At 31.5% G+C, this 15,833-nt stretch overlaps 1 protein-coding gene across 1 annotated transcript in view; it reads right to left on the reverse strand.

Moving 5' to 3' along the window:
• LOC138694465 (uncharacterized) overlaps positions 1 to 15,833 on the reverse strand; it is a 119,001-nt gene that overhangs the window by 6,623 nt on the left and 96,545 nt on the right. Inside the window, exons 22-30 of the mRNA XM_069818237.1 lie at positions 15,462 to 15,618; positions 11,693 to 11,774; positions 11,105 to 11,279; positions 9,233 to 9,419; positions 8,167 to 8,444; positions 5,359 to 5,537; positions 3,579 to 3,752; positions 1,182 to 1,325; positions 475 to 547 (exon numbers count right to left, since the gene is read on the reverse strand). Coding sequence (XP_069674338.1) covers positions 475 to 547; positions 1,182 to 1,325; positions 3,579 to 3,752; positions 5,359 to 5,537; positions 8,167 to 8,444; positions 9,233 to 9,419; positions 11,105 to 11,279; positions 11,693 to 11,774; positions 15,462 to 15,618 — 1,449 coding nt within the window. The remainder of the gene's footprint in view (positions 1 to 474; positions 548 to 1,181; positions 1,326 to 3,578; positions 3,753 to 5,358; positions 5,538 to 8,166; positions 8,445 to 9,232; positions 9,420 to 11,104; positions 11,280 to 11,692; positions 11,775 to 15,461; positions 15,619 to 15,833) is intronic.

A 15,833-nucleotide genomic window follows, 5' to 3' on the forward strand; every position in this document is an offset into this window, starting at 1 on the left:
GTTGGCAGGGCGAGAGGAAAGTGCGGGTTAGAGGGGTAGGCTGTGCAGCGATGACACGTTGAGTATGGCGGGGTGGAGGGGGAAAGGAGAACGGAGCTTTTCATTGGACCTCACGTGAAAATGACGTTTGCTAACGAAAATCTGACAACGGAATCACAGAGACAGTGTTGCCTAACTTCCCAGTTCCTTTGGTGTACCACGTGCATTACGAGTCGCATTTCGTACCAGCATCATTAGCTCGTGCTTTCTTAAAAACAGTAATTTTAATTACTAATATTGTTGATAGTGTTATCGAGAACTATAGACAGTAGTTATTTTAAACATATCGGTGACAAACGCTGAACATGCTTTGAATCTCGCGCCACTATGTGGCAATAGAGCTCAGAAAGCGAGCAACAGAACGTTGCTTCCGGTTTAGTCGGTTCATAACCTGGTTTTTAGTATAGGAGAGTAAGAAATAAATAATATACCAACCTCATCCAGTTGTTCTTTTGTGGTAATCCGGGATGCTATACCTGTTACAATGCTTGAAACACCTGTTCCATAACTGAAAGTAAAAGAATACATTTGTAATACGATACAAATTAAAACAAAACTAGAACAAGTAGGCCTACTATTTGTAGTGAACAGATTTTTTCTGAGTAATTTTGTATCTGGTAAATTTCTTATTCTCAAAAGCATTTCAACCCACCAACTCTAATAAAACTTCAACAGGTACAGCAACTTTACAAATAATGTTGAGTATTATGCCTACAATATAAGAAAGTTTCTTTTATGCATAAGCAATATTTCTACTCTCTCTAGCCTATTCGCCATCCATCTGGGACTTTTTTATTTTACTCCATACTAGCATATTCTCCTTGTCCATAGCTCTCTTTAAGTCTCTTATGCTGCTTTGTTCTGTACATTAACTTGTGGGTCCATTCATTTCCAGTTTTTTAACATATTCAAACGGACGTAATTTAATGTATTCAGAACTCTGAAAAGAGTGGAAAATCGAGCCCTAATGAAGGTATGGTAGATCTAACAAGCTCATAAGGGTTTTAAGATTGCTTCCAACAGATACAATATATCGCAAGAAAGAACATAACTAAGTTACTTCTAAACCCCGGTAACATATGTAGCCCTATATAGTCACAATATTTGATAAATGGGCAAAGTTCACAAATAAATTTACTTACAATGTCTGTATAGAATCATAATTTTTCTGAAGAAAATTTAGAGCCAGTTTAAATCCATTAGCATTGGAGTACACAGAAGAGAAAACACTTGCAGCATCTTGTCTTCGTATCTCGCTGTTTGGGTCGATGGACATGGTTAAATACCTAGAATAGGGAATAATTTTTTTTTTTATTTTGTTACATTCTTGTTCATTTTCTTATTAAATTAATAAAACATAACTTGCAGCTGAACAGCAGCTAATTCATTTCTGCTTAAAATAATATAGCATGTAATGCAATACAGCAGTTACATAATACGTTTATGTTTATTTTACTTATTTATTTATTTGTATGTTCCATCAAAAGACTAATTAAAAATAAATATAAAATCAAGCAAAACCAAGCACTATGTACTAAAGCCAAAGATAAAAAATGGAGCATTTTAATAAAAAAACCAGAAATTATTCCAGAAATCCCACGTAAATATGCAGTAGCAAAATTCAGACTGCTTACAGAACACGATTATTTGGCCAAACACTTGAATAAAATAGGAATTTACACAAATCCAAATTGCCCTCTATGCAACAAAGAAGAAGAAATGACTGAAGATCATCTCATAACCTGTGAAGTTCTACCTGATGGATCCACCACAGAGAAATATTGGAGAGCAAGAACACTAATGGCTTCGTTGCCATAGCCCAGCATTAGATAACAACAACAACACAACATGTTTGTTCGTTTGTTTGTCCATTACTTCATTCATTCATTCATTCAAATTCAACAGGGGCTAATATTGAATGGGTTTGAAACTTTAAGAAGAATGTGATTATCTCCCTAGCTTTGAAATGCAAGAGTGTCACAAAAATAAATAATCACTGATTAATTTTGTAACATCTTTACTGTTTTAATATGAGGTATTTTACCTGGCTGACTAGTTTCGAAGTGGTGTACGAAGCCTAGTGAACATCCCACTCTATCTTTTGGTTTTTTGTTTGGTGGGGTGTGTTCATAATTGTGTCTAAAAGAGTGTGTGTTTTGAAATTGAGTTGAGTTTTCAGGATGTGCTGTGGGTATGTTTTTGTAGTCTATACATTCTGTATTGTTCTAGTGTGTCAAGTTTCTGGTTTTTTTTGGCTGGATGTGTAGTAATTTCATGTTAGTGTCTGTGTTGCTGTAATTGTGATTGGAGTTTGTGGTGTGTTCTGCTTAGGTTGAATTATTTGTAGTTTGGTTATAGTTGTGATATGTTCCTTGTAAAGTGTTTGAAATGATCTTCCAGTCTGTCCGATGTAGAATCATTGCCAACTATTTCATGATAGTTTGTATACACCTATTAAGGTCATCCCATATTATTTGCAGATGACATAAGTATAGTAATTACAGCCAATAACTCCAACACATTCCAATCTTCAACAGAGGAAATTCTTCTCAAAATATGTAATTGGTTGTCAGCCAATAAATTAGTACCGGTATTAAATTGTAACAAAACTAACATAATTCAATTTAAATCCTGCCCAAATTCATTCTCAAAAATCTCAAGTGCAATGATTAACACTAGATCCTTAATAGAAACAATAGCAACCAAATTTCTTGGCTTACAAATCGATAATGTGTTAAATTGAAATAATCATGTTAAAATTATTATTTAGGGTCAAATTAAAGAAGTACCAGTACCGGTACCTAATTTCTCACTCCTTGTATTCTGTATGCAATGTTGTATTTTAGTTTCTTGAAAGCAGATGCAATCTTGTATTTGTTCTTGTTTTTTATGTTATGTTATGTTATGTATGTATGTATGTATGTATGTATGTATGTATGTATGTATTTGTTTTGTTCTTGTGTTTGTGTTGTATTTTCTTGTTTGTGTTTAGTCTTTCTTATGATGCTGTCTATTATGTTGGGGTTGTATCCATGTTCCTGTGCTATGTATTTGATAATGTGTATTTCTTCCTTATAGTCTTGTTGGCTCATAGGAATGATGATGAGTAGCCTATCATGGATCGAAATGTGTGTTTGTGTTGTGAAAGATGATTGGAGGTGTTGTGTATGTATGTTACAGTGGTAGTAGGTTTCCTTTATATTTTGTTGCTTTGTTTTTGTTATTGTGATATTTAAGAAATTTATGGATTTGTTGTTTTTTTTCCTAGTGTGTACTGTAGTTTTGGATGTGTTTTGTTCATGTATTTGTGTCGGTTTTCAATCTTTTGTGTCATGTCATCTATGTATCTGTGCCAGTAAATGATGTTGATGAGGGGAAGGGAGGGAGGGAAAGGGGGAGGGAGATATAGAGGGAGGGGATAGGGAAGAGAGAGGAGGAAGGAAGGAGGGATTTTTAACCTCTGTTCTACCTCAAGTTATATTATGCAATAAATTATTAGTAAACTTCATATTCATTACCAGTATGAAGTTCATACTCACTCATTAATTAAATCTTCTTCGATGGTACAGCCTAAAGCACTCAAGATAAGAGTCTGTTCGGTGGCGTGGTTAGAATTAACATACTTCTTCCATAAACGTTGCCATTCAGATTTACCTCCTTTCCTAACTGCTGTACAGTAAACTACACTCTGTAGGTCTGCTGGTATGGTAGCTCTGTAGGTAGAAAAAAAACATTCTTTTATGACGTTTCTTGTTCATAGACATTAAAAATGAACCTTTGTAAAATTACTTCATCCTATGAATAAAAATAAAATATTAAAACAAATCGTGATCTGTTTGATTTTCATTGCCTCCAAAAATGGTAAACTAAGATCTACTGATACCTGGACAGTGATTACTGCAATTATAATCAACTACAGTCAAATATTTATTTTTCTCGAAAGTACCTTGAATACACGTTATTTGTAGGAAATATTAATCGTTACAGTATTTAAAAAATGCAGTAAATTTTCAGTTGTAATACAATACTTGAACTATAATTTTAATATCCTGCTACACTTACTGATACGTTACTTTTAGAACTTTTCTAATCCTATTTTAAATGTATAGTAGAACATCTCGGAAATGAATTGTAAGATACGTTGAGATACGTCTTCAGTGTTTTACCCCCATTATTTTAAAAATTTTAATGTTAGTACCGGTACTTGTTTATGTAGCAATTTAATATAATTTATATTTTGACTTATTGCTCATATCTGAGCTAAGTTTCGAAGTGTTCTACCTATGTATGAAAATTATTTGAAGTTACCAAGACGTATACAAACATGTAAAGACTCGATATAAATTGTAATTAGGATTACAGAGCACACTCATTCAGTGTGTGTGACGAACTAAGCGATTTATGCTTCTCGACACTAGCAATATCTATTAGCCTGCTCAAAGAGTTGGGGTGAAAATAATGACAAGTTATTGGCCCTGCTATTGGATTTTAAAAATGTACAGTATTAAAGAATATTTTCTTATACATCTTGATTACACTCTTTTAACATTTTTTATACTTAAAAATTTGTTTATAATGACAAATTTCTGGTGTTAATTTGAAAATTAGATATTAAAGTACATTAATTGATTAGTTCTGAAGATGACTAGCAGTGAAGTCAAAACTAGTCAACTAAGATTATTTACCACTTACTTTTCTAATTAATGAAATTCTTAAATACTTTCTCGTTTGACTACTGGTACATACTTTACCAAAAACATCTTTTTAATGTGTGGTATAGTGGTTCATTTAATGAAATTTTCAACTGCAGAGGTTAATTAGCGTTGATATTCAACAAAAGAAATGCCCAACAAATTTTATGTGGAACTCTCTATCAAGGATTATATTTTGTGTGTCTTAAATCTAGAACATGGGACCCATAGCTTTACTTCCCTCCCAGAGAAAGCTATGCCGAGCATTTTATCATCCTTTAAAATCTGTCACCCAGAGTTGGGTTTGAACCCTCGAACCTAGTATGGTACCGTAACTGTTAAGCCACTGAGAACGATTATAATGGCATATTTCTGCTAAATTAGTAAGTAAATTACCGTACTTAATAGAAGAACACTTTTTGTTCTTGATGACAGTTCAAGTTAAACTTTTAATCACAGAAGAGTTTGAAGGAACTGTAAAAGCTATTGATTAAGAATTCATATTTGCATATTGTTGTGTACATACAATTTCTATCAAAATACATATTAACTGATGAGTGATGCCAATCTGCAAGGAAACAATTAAAATAACCTGATTTCAGTACAATTTGGAAATATTATGAATTACCCTCCACTTTCGATTGCACTAAATTTTTGTCTTGCTGTAGCAATACAGTGATCTTGATCTAGGTCACATGCCCACTGAAGAATTAATCCACGATGGAGTTTCTTGACGTGACTGTCGGTATCCCATTCCTCAAACTCCAATTCATGGTATATCTTACTAATCAAATCCAATACAAAATCCTGTGAAAGAATGATAATAAAATATTATTAACAAAATCACCAGTATCAGTTTGTGTTTGTTTTAATTCTTTATTCTGGGGTACATAAGAGAGACCTAATCTGTGGCTCTTTCAGTTGAAAAGAGATTGAAACAAACATATTTTTATGGAGCACATTTGTTAACTTGAATGCGAATATGTTACCAATACCTTGAAGTTTTAACGAACTTTTGCTTCAAAAGTGTCTGTGTTACATATGGCATTATAATAATTGAAGTCTTATTGCAAATAGGATATCATTGCTACTGTCACTGTCATAAAAATAATCGTTACAGTTAAGCCTTAGTAGACTTGTTTCGGCTTCAGCCAGTAGTATTTTCGACTATTGTTCTTTTCGTCCGTAAAATTTTAATTTGTTAATTATTTTTACATTTTTCGATTGCAGTGTCTGGTTCTACTTAAAATTACACCAAAATTTGTTTTTCACTTTAGTCTGATAGGATGTATTTTGCTGTTCTTTTAAATTAATGTAATTTCAAATTTTTTCATTTCATTCTCTTTTACTTAAGTCGAAAATTCACTGGTACACAAAAGACTGGGAGGAAACATTGTATATTTTCATTCTAGATTAAATGAGGTCTAAAATGTTCTTTAGTAATTCCTAAGATGTATGTGAATTTTTTAATTTTCGTGTACATTTTTTACTCTTTTGTGTGATACTTGTGTATCACAACCTTGATACCGATAAATAATTAAAATTAGAAATTTGTTACAAAAATGTGTTATTTACTATTTTGCTTCAGATTGTCTCCTGTGCTACAAATTGTATTTTTTGTTTTCTGCTGTTATTTACCTATTAATTTGGTATTCTCTATTATAGCCCTCTTGCACTAGATACCACCTGTGTGAACTAGAGATTATAATCTGATCTGTAAAACACATTGTGTTTTTTTAATATGAAGCAGTTTTGCAAATTTTATCCTATTTTTAAACAGCTCATTTTTTGTAGTTGTTGAATAATGTTGATAATAAAACATTTATAGTCCATGTTTATTTGCCACATTTTAATACTAGAGTAGGGACAGGTTTGTACCTTGGGACAATTTTTTTTTTAAGTCTGTATTTCTCCGAGCTGATCCTTTTAAGGGGTTAGGTACAGCTTACAGCACTAAAATTTTGGAAATATTCAACATTTTTTCCTCAATTACTGTATCTTGTACAATAATGAAAATTAATATGTGTAAAACACTGTCCTGCTATATGAAAAACATATTTTTATGATTTAAAAAAATTATTTACCGTATTTATTTATTTATTTTTTTTTTTTTTCAAAATTCAGTTCACTGTGCAGTGATGAAACGTTTCCCACATAACTCAAAAACTATCCAACATTCTGTAATGAAATTTTTTGTGTGTATTTATGCATGTCATATCTACAATATGATGCAAGATCACTTCTCTACCTTTCTTTGATGGATTGTCTGATAAAAATAAATTCTTTAAAAAAAGTAGTCAAATATCAGTATTTTCTTCTATCATAAAATAAAAAAAAGTATTATTTATTAAGGAATGTAGTTGAAAGAGCATGATATTATAAACATGAGTTTCAGAAATAAAATAAAAAAGAGAGAGCATGAAAAAGTTAAGAAGTTTATGAGTTATGAGGGAAACGCTTCATCACTGCACAGTGAACTACCACCATTATGAATTTAAAATAAATAAATAAATAAATAAATAAATAAATAAATAAATAAATAAATAAATAAATAAATAAATAAATAAATAAATAACTTTATTAAATCGTAAAAATATATTTTTCATATAGCAGAAGGACAGTGTTTTACACATTCCCATTTTCATTATTGTACAAGATACAGTAATAGAGGAAAAAAATGTTGAATATTTTGAATATTTCCAAAAATTTTATAGCTATAAGCTGTACCTAACCCCTTAATGTTGTTTTTACTTCTGGCATCTGGCTTAGTTGCCTCATGAGTAATTCCTTATTGATGTCACTTATGAGGTACCAATCTGTCTTCGAACAGTTGACTAAAACAAACAAACAAAATCTATGACTTTCTTAATCGCTGACTTTCCCTGATTGACTTATAATACTGTGGGTATTGGAGCATTTCAAACAGCGAGAAATTTTGAACTTCAGTATTTATTGGTTATAGGAGAATAGATTGTCCGTTGTTATGTGTCGTACTCCTACATGCCATCCCAAGGTACAAGCCTCTCCCCTACATATTAAGTACCCTTTATTAATAATTAATATTGCATGAATTGTTTTACATATTCAGAATTTCATACGTAGGCTGATCTGCATAAAATTTGGCGTACATTGTTAGCAATAGACAGGCTATTTTTAAATAGAAGGAAATGAATCTAAATATGTAATTCCTCGAAAAGATGTTAAAAGACGTAAAATAATGGATAAAACATCTTAAGCACTTGATAATTTAATGAATAATTGTGAAACCCATCACTTTTCACTTGTAACTACTTGTATCTATTGTATTATTCTGTCTGTAATAAAATTTTGTAGACCATATCTATCTTCCTTTCGTTTGCTTCCTTATTTATTGACAATTATACGTTGCAGTATAAACTTCTAAATTATTTTATGTGGCTTAATTGTTTAGGCCTACCTTAAATTTAGGGTACGAGTCATCTCCACTAAGTCGAAGATTCAGGAATGATAAAGCATTTAATGCAGAGTACCAGGGGATGTAGTCACTCTCCTTTTTGAGGTACTGGGTCAGCCTCAGTGCAGTCTCATATTCCAGCCCTCCAGCACGAGCTAAAGTTAGAGCATCGTCCAAAAGTTGTGCTCTATTGACTGGATGGATTTTTTCATAATTGTCAGAGTGCAAATAATCAATCAGTTTGTTCCAGTTGTCCTCATCGTAGTTAACTCTGTAGAAGCCTGTGCAAGGAACATGTATATAGCTAATTTGTAAGAAATTTTATGTAGGGTCATATAAATGGATTTCTGAGGGGACGTGGAGAAAGTGAAGCTCTAGGCATCCAGTACATTTCTTTTTATAAAATTCTGTACCTACCCGACGAGTATATTGAAAAACTGTTGAGGAGGAAAATTACTTTTTATACCAATTAGCCTACAATTTTCAGTTTGTGGTATATTATTAATATAGGTATGTTTCTGAAATTATTATTATTATTATTATTATTATTATTATTATTATTATTATTCTTTATGATTGAAATTCACGTCTGACATATTTTTAAAAGCTCCTGGGTAAATGTAAGATACTCATTTTGTATCGGAAAGCAATTCTTTTTATGTACTGATTTAGAAATTTCAAAGATTCAGAAGTGTACTGCGATACCGGTACCATAATATTAATTTTAATTTTTTAAAGTGGCAAAACAAAACTCATCCTATTTAATGTGCTTAAAAGCTCGCAACCGTAGTTCAATTCTTGCTTGAAATTCAATCAGTAGCAGAAGAACAATCAGCAGTACAAAAGAAAGGTTAAAATGTTTAAAAATGTGAACAGATAAATTTGATCATAAAGTACGTATTTTAAAAATTAAAAAAAAAAAAAAAAATCTTCATAAAAAATAAATACTTCTATCTTATTCCTGTCCTTAACATTTTATAGTACTAAACAAAGCCAGATTATTCGAGTGTATTAAAATATTTAGTGGCATTTCCTGTAATTTCTGAATATCTGCTGGCATTTTACATACCTACTTCTTGTACATTGAAGATATACCATTTATCACCTGTAGTAGGTCTTTCTATTTTCATGGAATAATCTGTCATCCACTGTTTGGGAGAAGTGTCAGTGAAGCTTCCATCTTGTACTGTGTAGGTGAGAGGAATAATCCATTTAGACTTGTCTGCACCTTCTGACTGTTGTAAGAAGAAGCGTTCCTAAAATAGGAGATAAATTCTTGAAAATACTATTTACTGTGAACACTCACTCATATTCGATGACGTTTAAAAAGTGTAAATGAAGACATATTTTATATTGTGTTAAATTTGTAGACGTATAGTGGACTCAGATAAGAAATTTCGAAAATCTATAAAGAAGTTCTTATGTTCAGAGGTGGTACTTAAGCTTGTGATAACTTAGGTGGAAGTAATAGCACATAACGCCCTCGAAAATAAAATAAATGTTTAATTTCGAACGAATTAAATCATGAAATAAATCTTAATAAAACATCTGTTAAATGGATGAGGAGAATAAGGAGCATATTATGACTATTTATGGTATGTGGCAGTAATGTATTCCTATCCTATTATCAATACTTCTACTACTAACTATTGTCTGTGATTCGGTCTGAAGCTCTGAAAAGAATTTTACATGATAGCACTGTGAATTCATAAACTTTATTATCATAATGGGTGAAAAGATGCTTTTGATACTCAACTAATAATAATAATAATAATAATAATAATAATAATAATAATAATAATAATAATAATAATAATAATAATCATAATCACCAGTCATCTATTACATGTACCGTACTATACAGAATGGAAATAAAATAACCCTGCAGATTGAAATGGATGATAGGATACGGTATATTTAAACAAATAGAAAATCTACAATACGTTTTGTGATTAAATGCACAGTTAATTTGAAAATTAAGGGGAGTTATCAAGCGCTATCTCAGTAACTTTGAAACAGTTATATTAATGACTCATTATCTCAGAACGCATAAGATATAGAAGATATTTTTACAGGATGTCTACATATTCCTTCTGAGTGCACTGATTTGTTTTGATGATAAAATATCCAACAGAAAAAAATGTTTTTATAAACCTCTAAAATGAAAAAGAAGAAATTGTATTATTTTTCTAATAAACTATTACAGAAAACTCAATCAAAAGAATTCCACATCATCACAGTGTTATCTGAAATGTCATGCACATAGACCTAGAAGTTTCTGAAAAACGGGTCATTTATGTTTAAAAAAAAAATGTAGTTTTAAGTAAATCACGTTTGAAGTAAAAATTTCCATAAAAACTCGCCTATTACAGAAAAAATGTTTTAAAACCCTTCTTATTTTCTTCTCTATCCTGCTCACCTAATACTGCCCTCCTTCTCTTGGATCTTGCCTCTTTGGTTGTGTTTGTTACTGCTATCTCATTCGCAATGTGTCCAAGTTCGCCATGTTTTTCGAGGTATTATATCCTATTTGAATACCTAGCTCCTTCAAAATCCGTATTCTTGCAGTGTGTCCATAATTAAATGTGAGTACAAGATCCAGTACACCAAGTTCCAACATCAACATACCAACAAACACATTTTTTGGGACATGGTACCAAACAATGCTATTAAACGATTCATTAGTATTCTGAGTTCTTCTTTTTGTAAGTTGGATTTCAGACATCTGATGAAACTGACTATACAATACAATAAAAGCTTAAGAATGGATTGCCGTCTTTGATGGATTGAGGTACAGATACTTCAGTGATACACTTTATATCTATGTTTGTTCAACAAAAAAATTATTTTCGCTTCTTCTATTAATCCTAATATTTTCTGCTTAAACTTGTTCATTATGTAAAATATTTGTGCTGAAAATATATGTTAATACTAGAGATACCTGTTTTAAAATCAGATTATTTGCATCTGAAGTAACAGTTAAGAGAGGAAATCCTGCTTGTCTTGTCCATGTGTGCATTACTTCGGCGACATTCCTATACAATATCGACTCGGTGGCACGAAATTCATTATCCATTGCTGTGTACAGATGATCTTCATTTGCATAATCATACTGTCTGGAATTGAGAGTTTATACTGTTTAAGTATTTAATATACGGAGACATAAGATAATGAATATAGAATTATATTATATTATTTGTTTCTGAATAAGAAAGCATATGAGATGAAAAAAAGCTAATTTATTGAATTACTTTGTTAGAGGAAGTTTTTAAATACTATTTAATTTTATAATTGAAATATAGTTTCATGAACACTTGACAATGATACTCTCTTTCCTACATATTCACTTAATGATGGGTATCTTAAAAGAAATAATTATTTTTAAATTTAACGGAACATAGCATCACATTTATCATATTTCTTAAATATTTTGCTGTTAAAGCCCATATTGAAAATATATTCAACCCTAAAAATTACAAATGCTAAAATGTACAATTTACAGTGATTATGTTATTTTATTTGAACTCACCTCTCTGTAAGATATGCCTGCAGTCCTCTCTTGAATATTATGTCGGTTAAGAAGTGTTCCATCATACGTATAACCGAACCAGCTGAAATTCGATATACAGTACCAATTGATATAATGTCTCAGCTGATCTTATTGTAAATTTCAACAAAATAACTTGCAGAAAGCGTGGAACAGTAATACGTATTTCAAATTTCTGAACTTTTTATGCAAGCCAACATAATGTATTTGTCTTCTTTACAACCTACACTTATGGAAAGAAAAAAATGACCATCATTGATATATATTCTAATAGACCGTCAGCCATACAGTTGCGAAACAATTTCACACATTTTTGTGTTCTCTATCAGTTTTTGTTTCTGTGCTGTGACATATTTATATGGTGCGAATAAAGCAATACAGCTGAATATTTCGTAACGTGTGATGTGTGATTAGAAAACTGTTGCTTCAAGTATTACTTGAGATGAGTAATATATTACTTTGGAAGTGCGCATCATCAAGCAGAACTAGACGCGAATAGATGAACCTGCGCTACTCGGAATTGTATGTACACCAATGACCTCTGTTGTCTGTTGCAGTGAGTGGTGAGGATACACAAACTTTTAATATTCTCGGAAGCATATTATAAGATCGAAGTAGTTATATAGGCCTATACCAGAACAATAATTCATTGAATATACTGTGTGAACAATCCTCCGCACGCCCGCTTCCACTGCTTGTGGGTCTTGGGCGAGTCAAGCCAATACCATGGTGAACGGGTGTCAGGAAGTTCGCAGTGAATCTACCTACAGTTTGTGGCGTAAATTATTACTAGTAAACACTTAAAAATAAAGTAAAAGTAATAATAAAGAACGAGAATATGGACAAAATATTTAAAATATTCATGTTAAATAATGTCTTAATTGAAAAAGTACAATCAGATTAACATTAATTGTTTTTGCTAAAATGAAACTCGTACTTTATTTCGTATTTTTCTCAACTGGATTTATTGTATAACATTAATATTATAAAAATGTTAATGATACAATACAAATCAAAGAAATAAAATGTGTTTGAAACGCTTGCTAAATTTAAATACTGAACATTTTAAATAATATTTGTAACTTTATGAACAAAAGACAAAATATAACTTACTTATTAAAATGTTTGATGCTCACGGAGTTTGAATATAAAAAATGCACAAGGAAATAATTATTATCTCTAAACTTATATTTTAGCCAATACATCACGGGGTGTAGACAGAATCATTCGGTAACAAAAACCCTGTCAAAGCTATTAGTACATAGGTGAAAGTAAAATTGGCAGTGTCACATCAAAGCAATTTTTTTGTCTTCATTTGATTGTAATATTATCATTCAAGTATATTTATGTACCTATGTATGTATGTATGTATGTATGTATGTATGTATGTATGTATGTATGTATGTATGTATGTATGTATGTATGTATGTATGTATGTATGTATGTATGTATGTATGTATGTATTTTTTTTTTGTATATCAGCATGCTCCATTACATTGGAGTAATACTACATGCTTTACATAAAATATTATAATAATTAGTTACATAATTTATGACATGAGAACAAGATTTTTACAATTTTGATTGAGATCTTGAAATTCTTATAGATAGAATTGTTGCCTAATTGTACTTCTTCTGTTTTAGGTTACCACCATTGTTAATATTATTTCTAATTTCAATTGCTGTTACATTTTGCCAAATTGTATGGATTTTATAAATTTTCTGAAGCTGTTGAGGTATGTTGTGAACTGATCAAAAGGTGGAGGCCAGGTTTGACCTGTTCGTATTATACTAGCTCGTATAATTCTTCTTTCTTTTATCAGTGTGGCACATCTTAATATTATATGGTTGACTGTCTGTTCTTCTTTTAGTCTGCAAGGGCACGTTGGAGTTGGAATAATCTTGAATCTGTGAAGGTACGATCTTGTTAAGCCATGGCCTGTCACAATAGAAGTAAATTCAGCCCCGATAGGTAAATTTATCTTCAGTCTGTCTTTAATTGATGGGAAGAATGATTTCGTTATTGCGGCTTTATTTGAGATAGTCCACTGCTCTTGCCATTTTCTTAAGGTCTTTTCTCTCTCTTCTGTTAATATGGTATCTCTCGGTATTTTGTTATAAGCTATTTCCCCTTCATCTTCTATGGCGGCTTGTTTGGCAAGACGGTCAGCTATCTCATTCCCTAATATTCCTACATGTATGTATGTATGTATGTATGTATGTATGTATGTATGTATGTATGTATGTATGTATGTATGTATGTATGTATGTATGTATGTATGTATGTATGTATGTACGTATGTATGTACGTATGTATGTACGTATGTATGTACGTACGTACGTACGTATGTACGTATGTACGTATGTATGTATGTATGTATGTATGTATGTATGTATGTATGTATGTATGTATGTATGTATGCATGCATGCATGCATGAATGTTCTACAGCTATCGGCTTTAATAGCACACGTTCTTTTATCAAAGTTAAAATCTCGTCTATCGTAAAAAACAAACTGCTGATTGATAACAACAAATGCATCATAAAGAAGGGTCACCCAGAAGCATACTGATACAGTGTCAGTCAAATGCGCGATTGTTTATATTATGTTAATGTTTTTTGGGGTAGGTCAGAAAATTATCATGCTGATGAAACTCAATATGGGCAAAATATTACAACAGCGATAGTGGAATAAAATTAATATTACGTGAAACTAAATAAAAACTTCCAAAAACATGAAGCAATCAGTGGCATTCGAGCTGGTAACTTATATTTCGTAGAACAGGGTAACTCTTGTTTCGTAGGTAGTCAAGCATTTTTCCATTGAGGTACCACATACTTCGACAACAAGTCTTTGTCAATGTTCTTTTCGCATATACGAGTAAGTGCGGTAATCATTCTGGGCATCTGGAAAACTATTCGTTGTTAAATTCGTGTATTTGGAAGTTTCGCGAATTATACCATTATCTAAATAAGAGAGATAATGACGCATAGTGTCACATATTTGTTGCATTTTGTTCACACTTATTACCTATCTAGTCAATTTGACTGCAAATAATGCACAGTGGTTTATTATACGTAGTTCTCTAGTTCGCAGAATTCCCAGAAATTACTCCCATGACTTATCAATGAGAAGATTAAAAAGGAAAACGTGTACAGACTTAAGACCATAAAAGTATCCATATCTGTAACTTCTTACGTTTACTTATTTATTATTACATAGAGTCTGATTTTAAAGACGTATTCATGGTTGCAAGGTACTAGTTTGCAAGGCTGACGATTATTTTATAATTTAGAATTCTTGCGAACAGTGTTAGGTTCGATCTAAAGGTGTGGGAGAGAAAACGGTAAGTAGAATCATGAAGATTGTAAGATGCAATATTTCGGTACAGCTCACTGTAGGCCGCCGTGAGGACGTTTCTAAACCGGTCATTTTTTTCTTTCCTTGAGTAGACCTATAGATAGCAAAATGATCGTGACATTATACTTGTCACTCTATGCTAACTATGAAATAGTTTAATAGTTCTTACAATTCTTAGATTTGATCATACTTATAGATTGCTTCGTTAGGGATTGCTGCGTTAAAAGTTCAAAATTTTTAATTACGGTGTCTGTTCACCGCGGATTATTTAATTTAATCCGATTTGCATAGATTACACTTACAAAATACACGGTAACTACGAGTGTTTAACAACAAGAGAAATTGATTTTAAAACATTTAAGTAAAAAAATGTATTATTTATTCTATTACCTTTCTCATAAGAGATGGAATCAAATATAGATCTTATGCTGTTCGGACTCCCAACAGGTTGAGTCATGGGATGCGAGGTTGCAAGACCATCAAAAGCAAGAGAAGAATGAACATCTCGAACAACAAATTGTTCTCTCATTCGCCAGTCTTTTTCAACCTGAAAATAATATTGTACTACAATTAGGCATATAAGTTTTTTCTGTACTTGCATACCAATATATTCGATAAAACAAGTGACATGCGAGCCTAATTATTTTAATATGTCTGAATATTTCTGTTATCCAATCATGTATAACCTGTTGTTCATCTTAAAAATGTTATTTCACTAGCCACAATTCTGGACCTGTTACATTTGCATTTGCGTATAGTCGA

This window comes from Periplaneta americana, chromosome 1 (genome assembly GCF_040183065.1).
Source record: "Periplaneta americana isolate PAMFEO1 chromosome 1, P.americana_PAMFEO1_priV1, whole genome shotgun sequence".
Lineage (NCBI taxonomy): Eukaryota > Metazoa > Arthropoda > Insecta > Blattodea > Blattidae > Periplaneta > Periplaneta americana.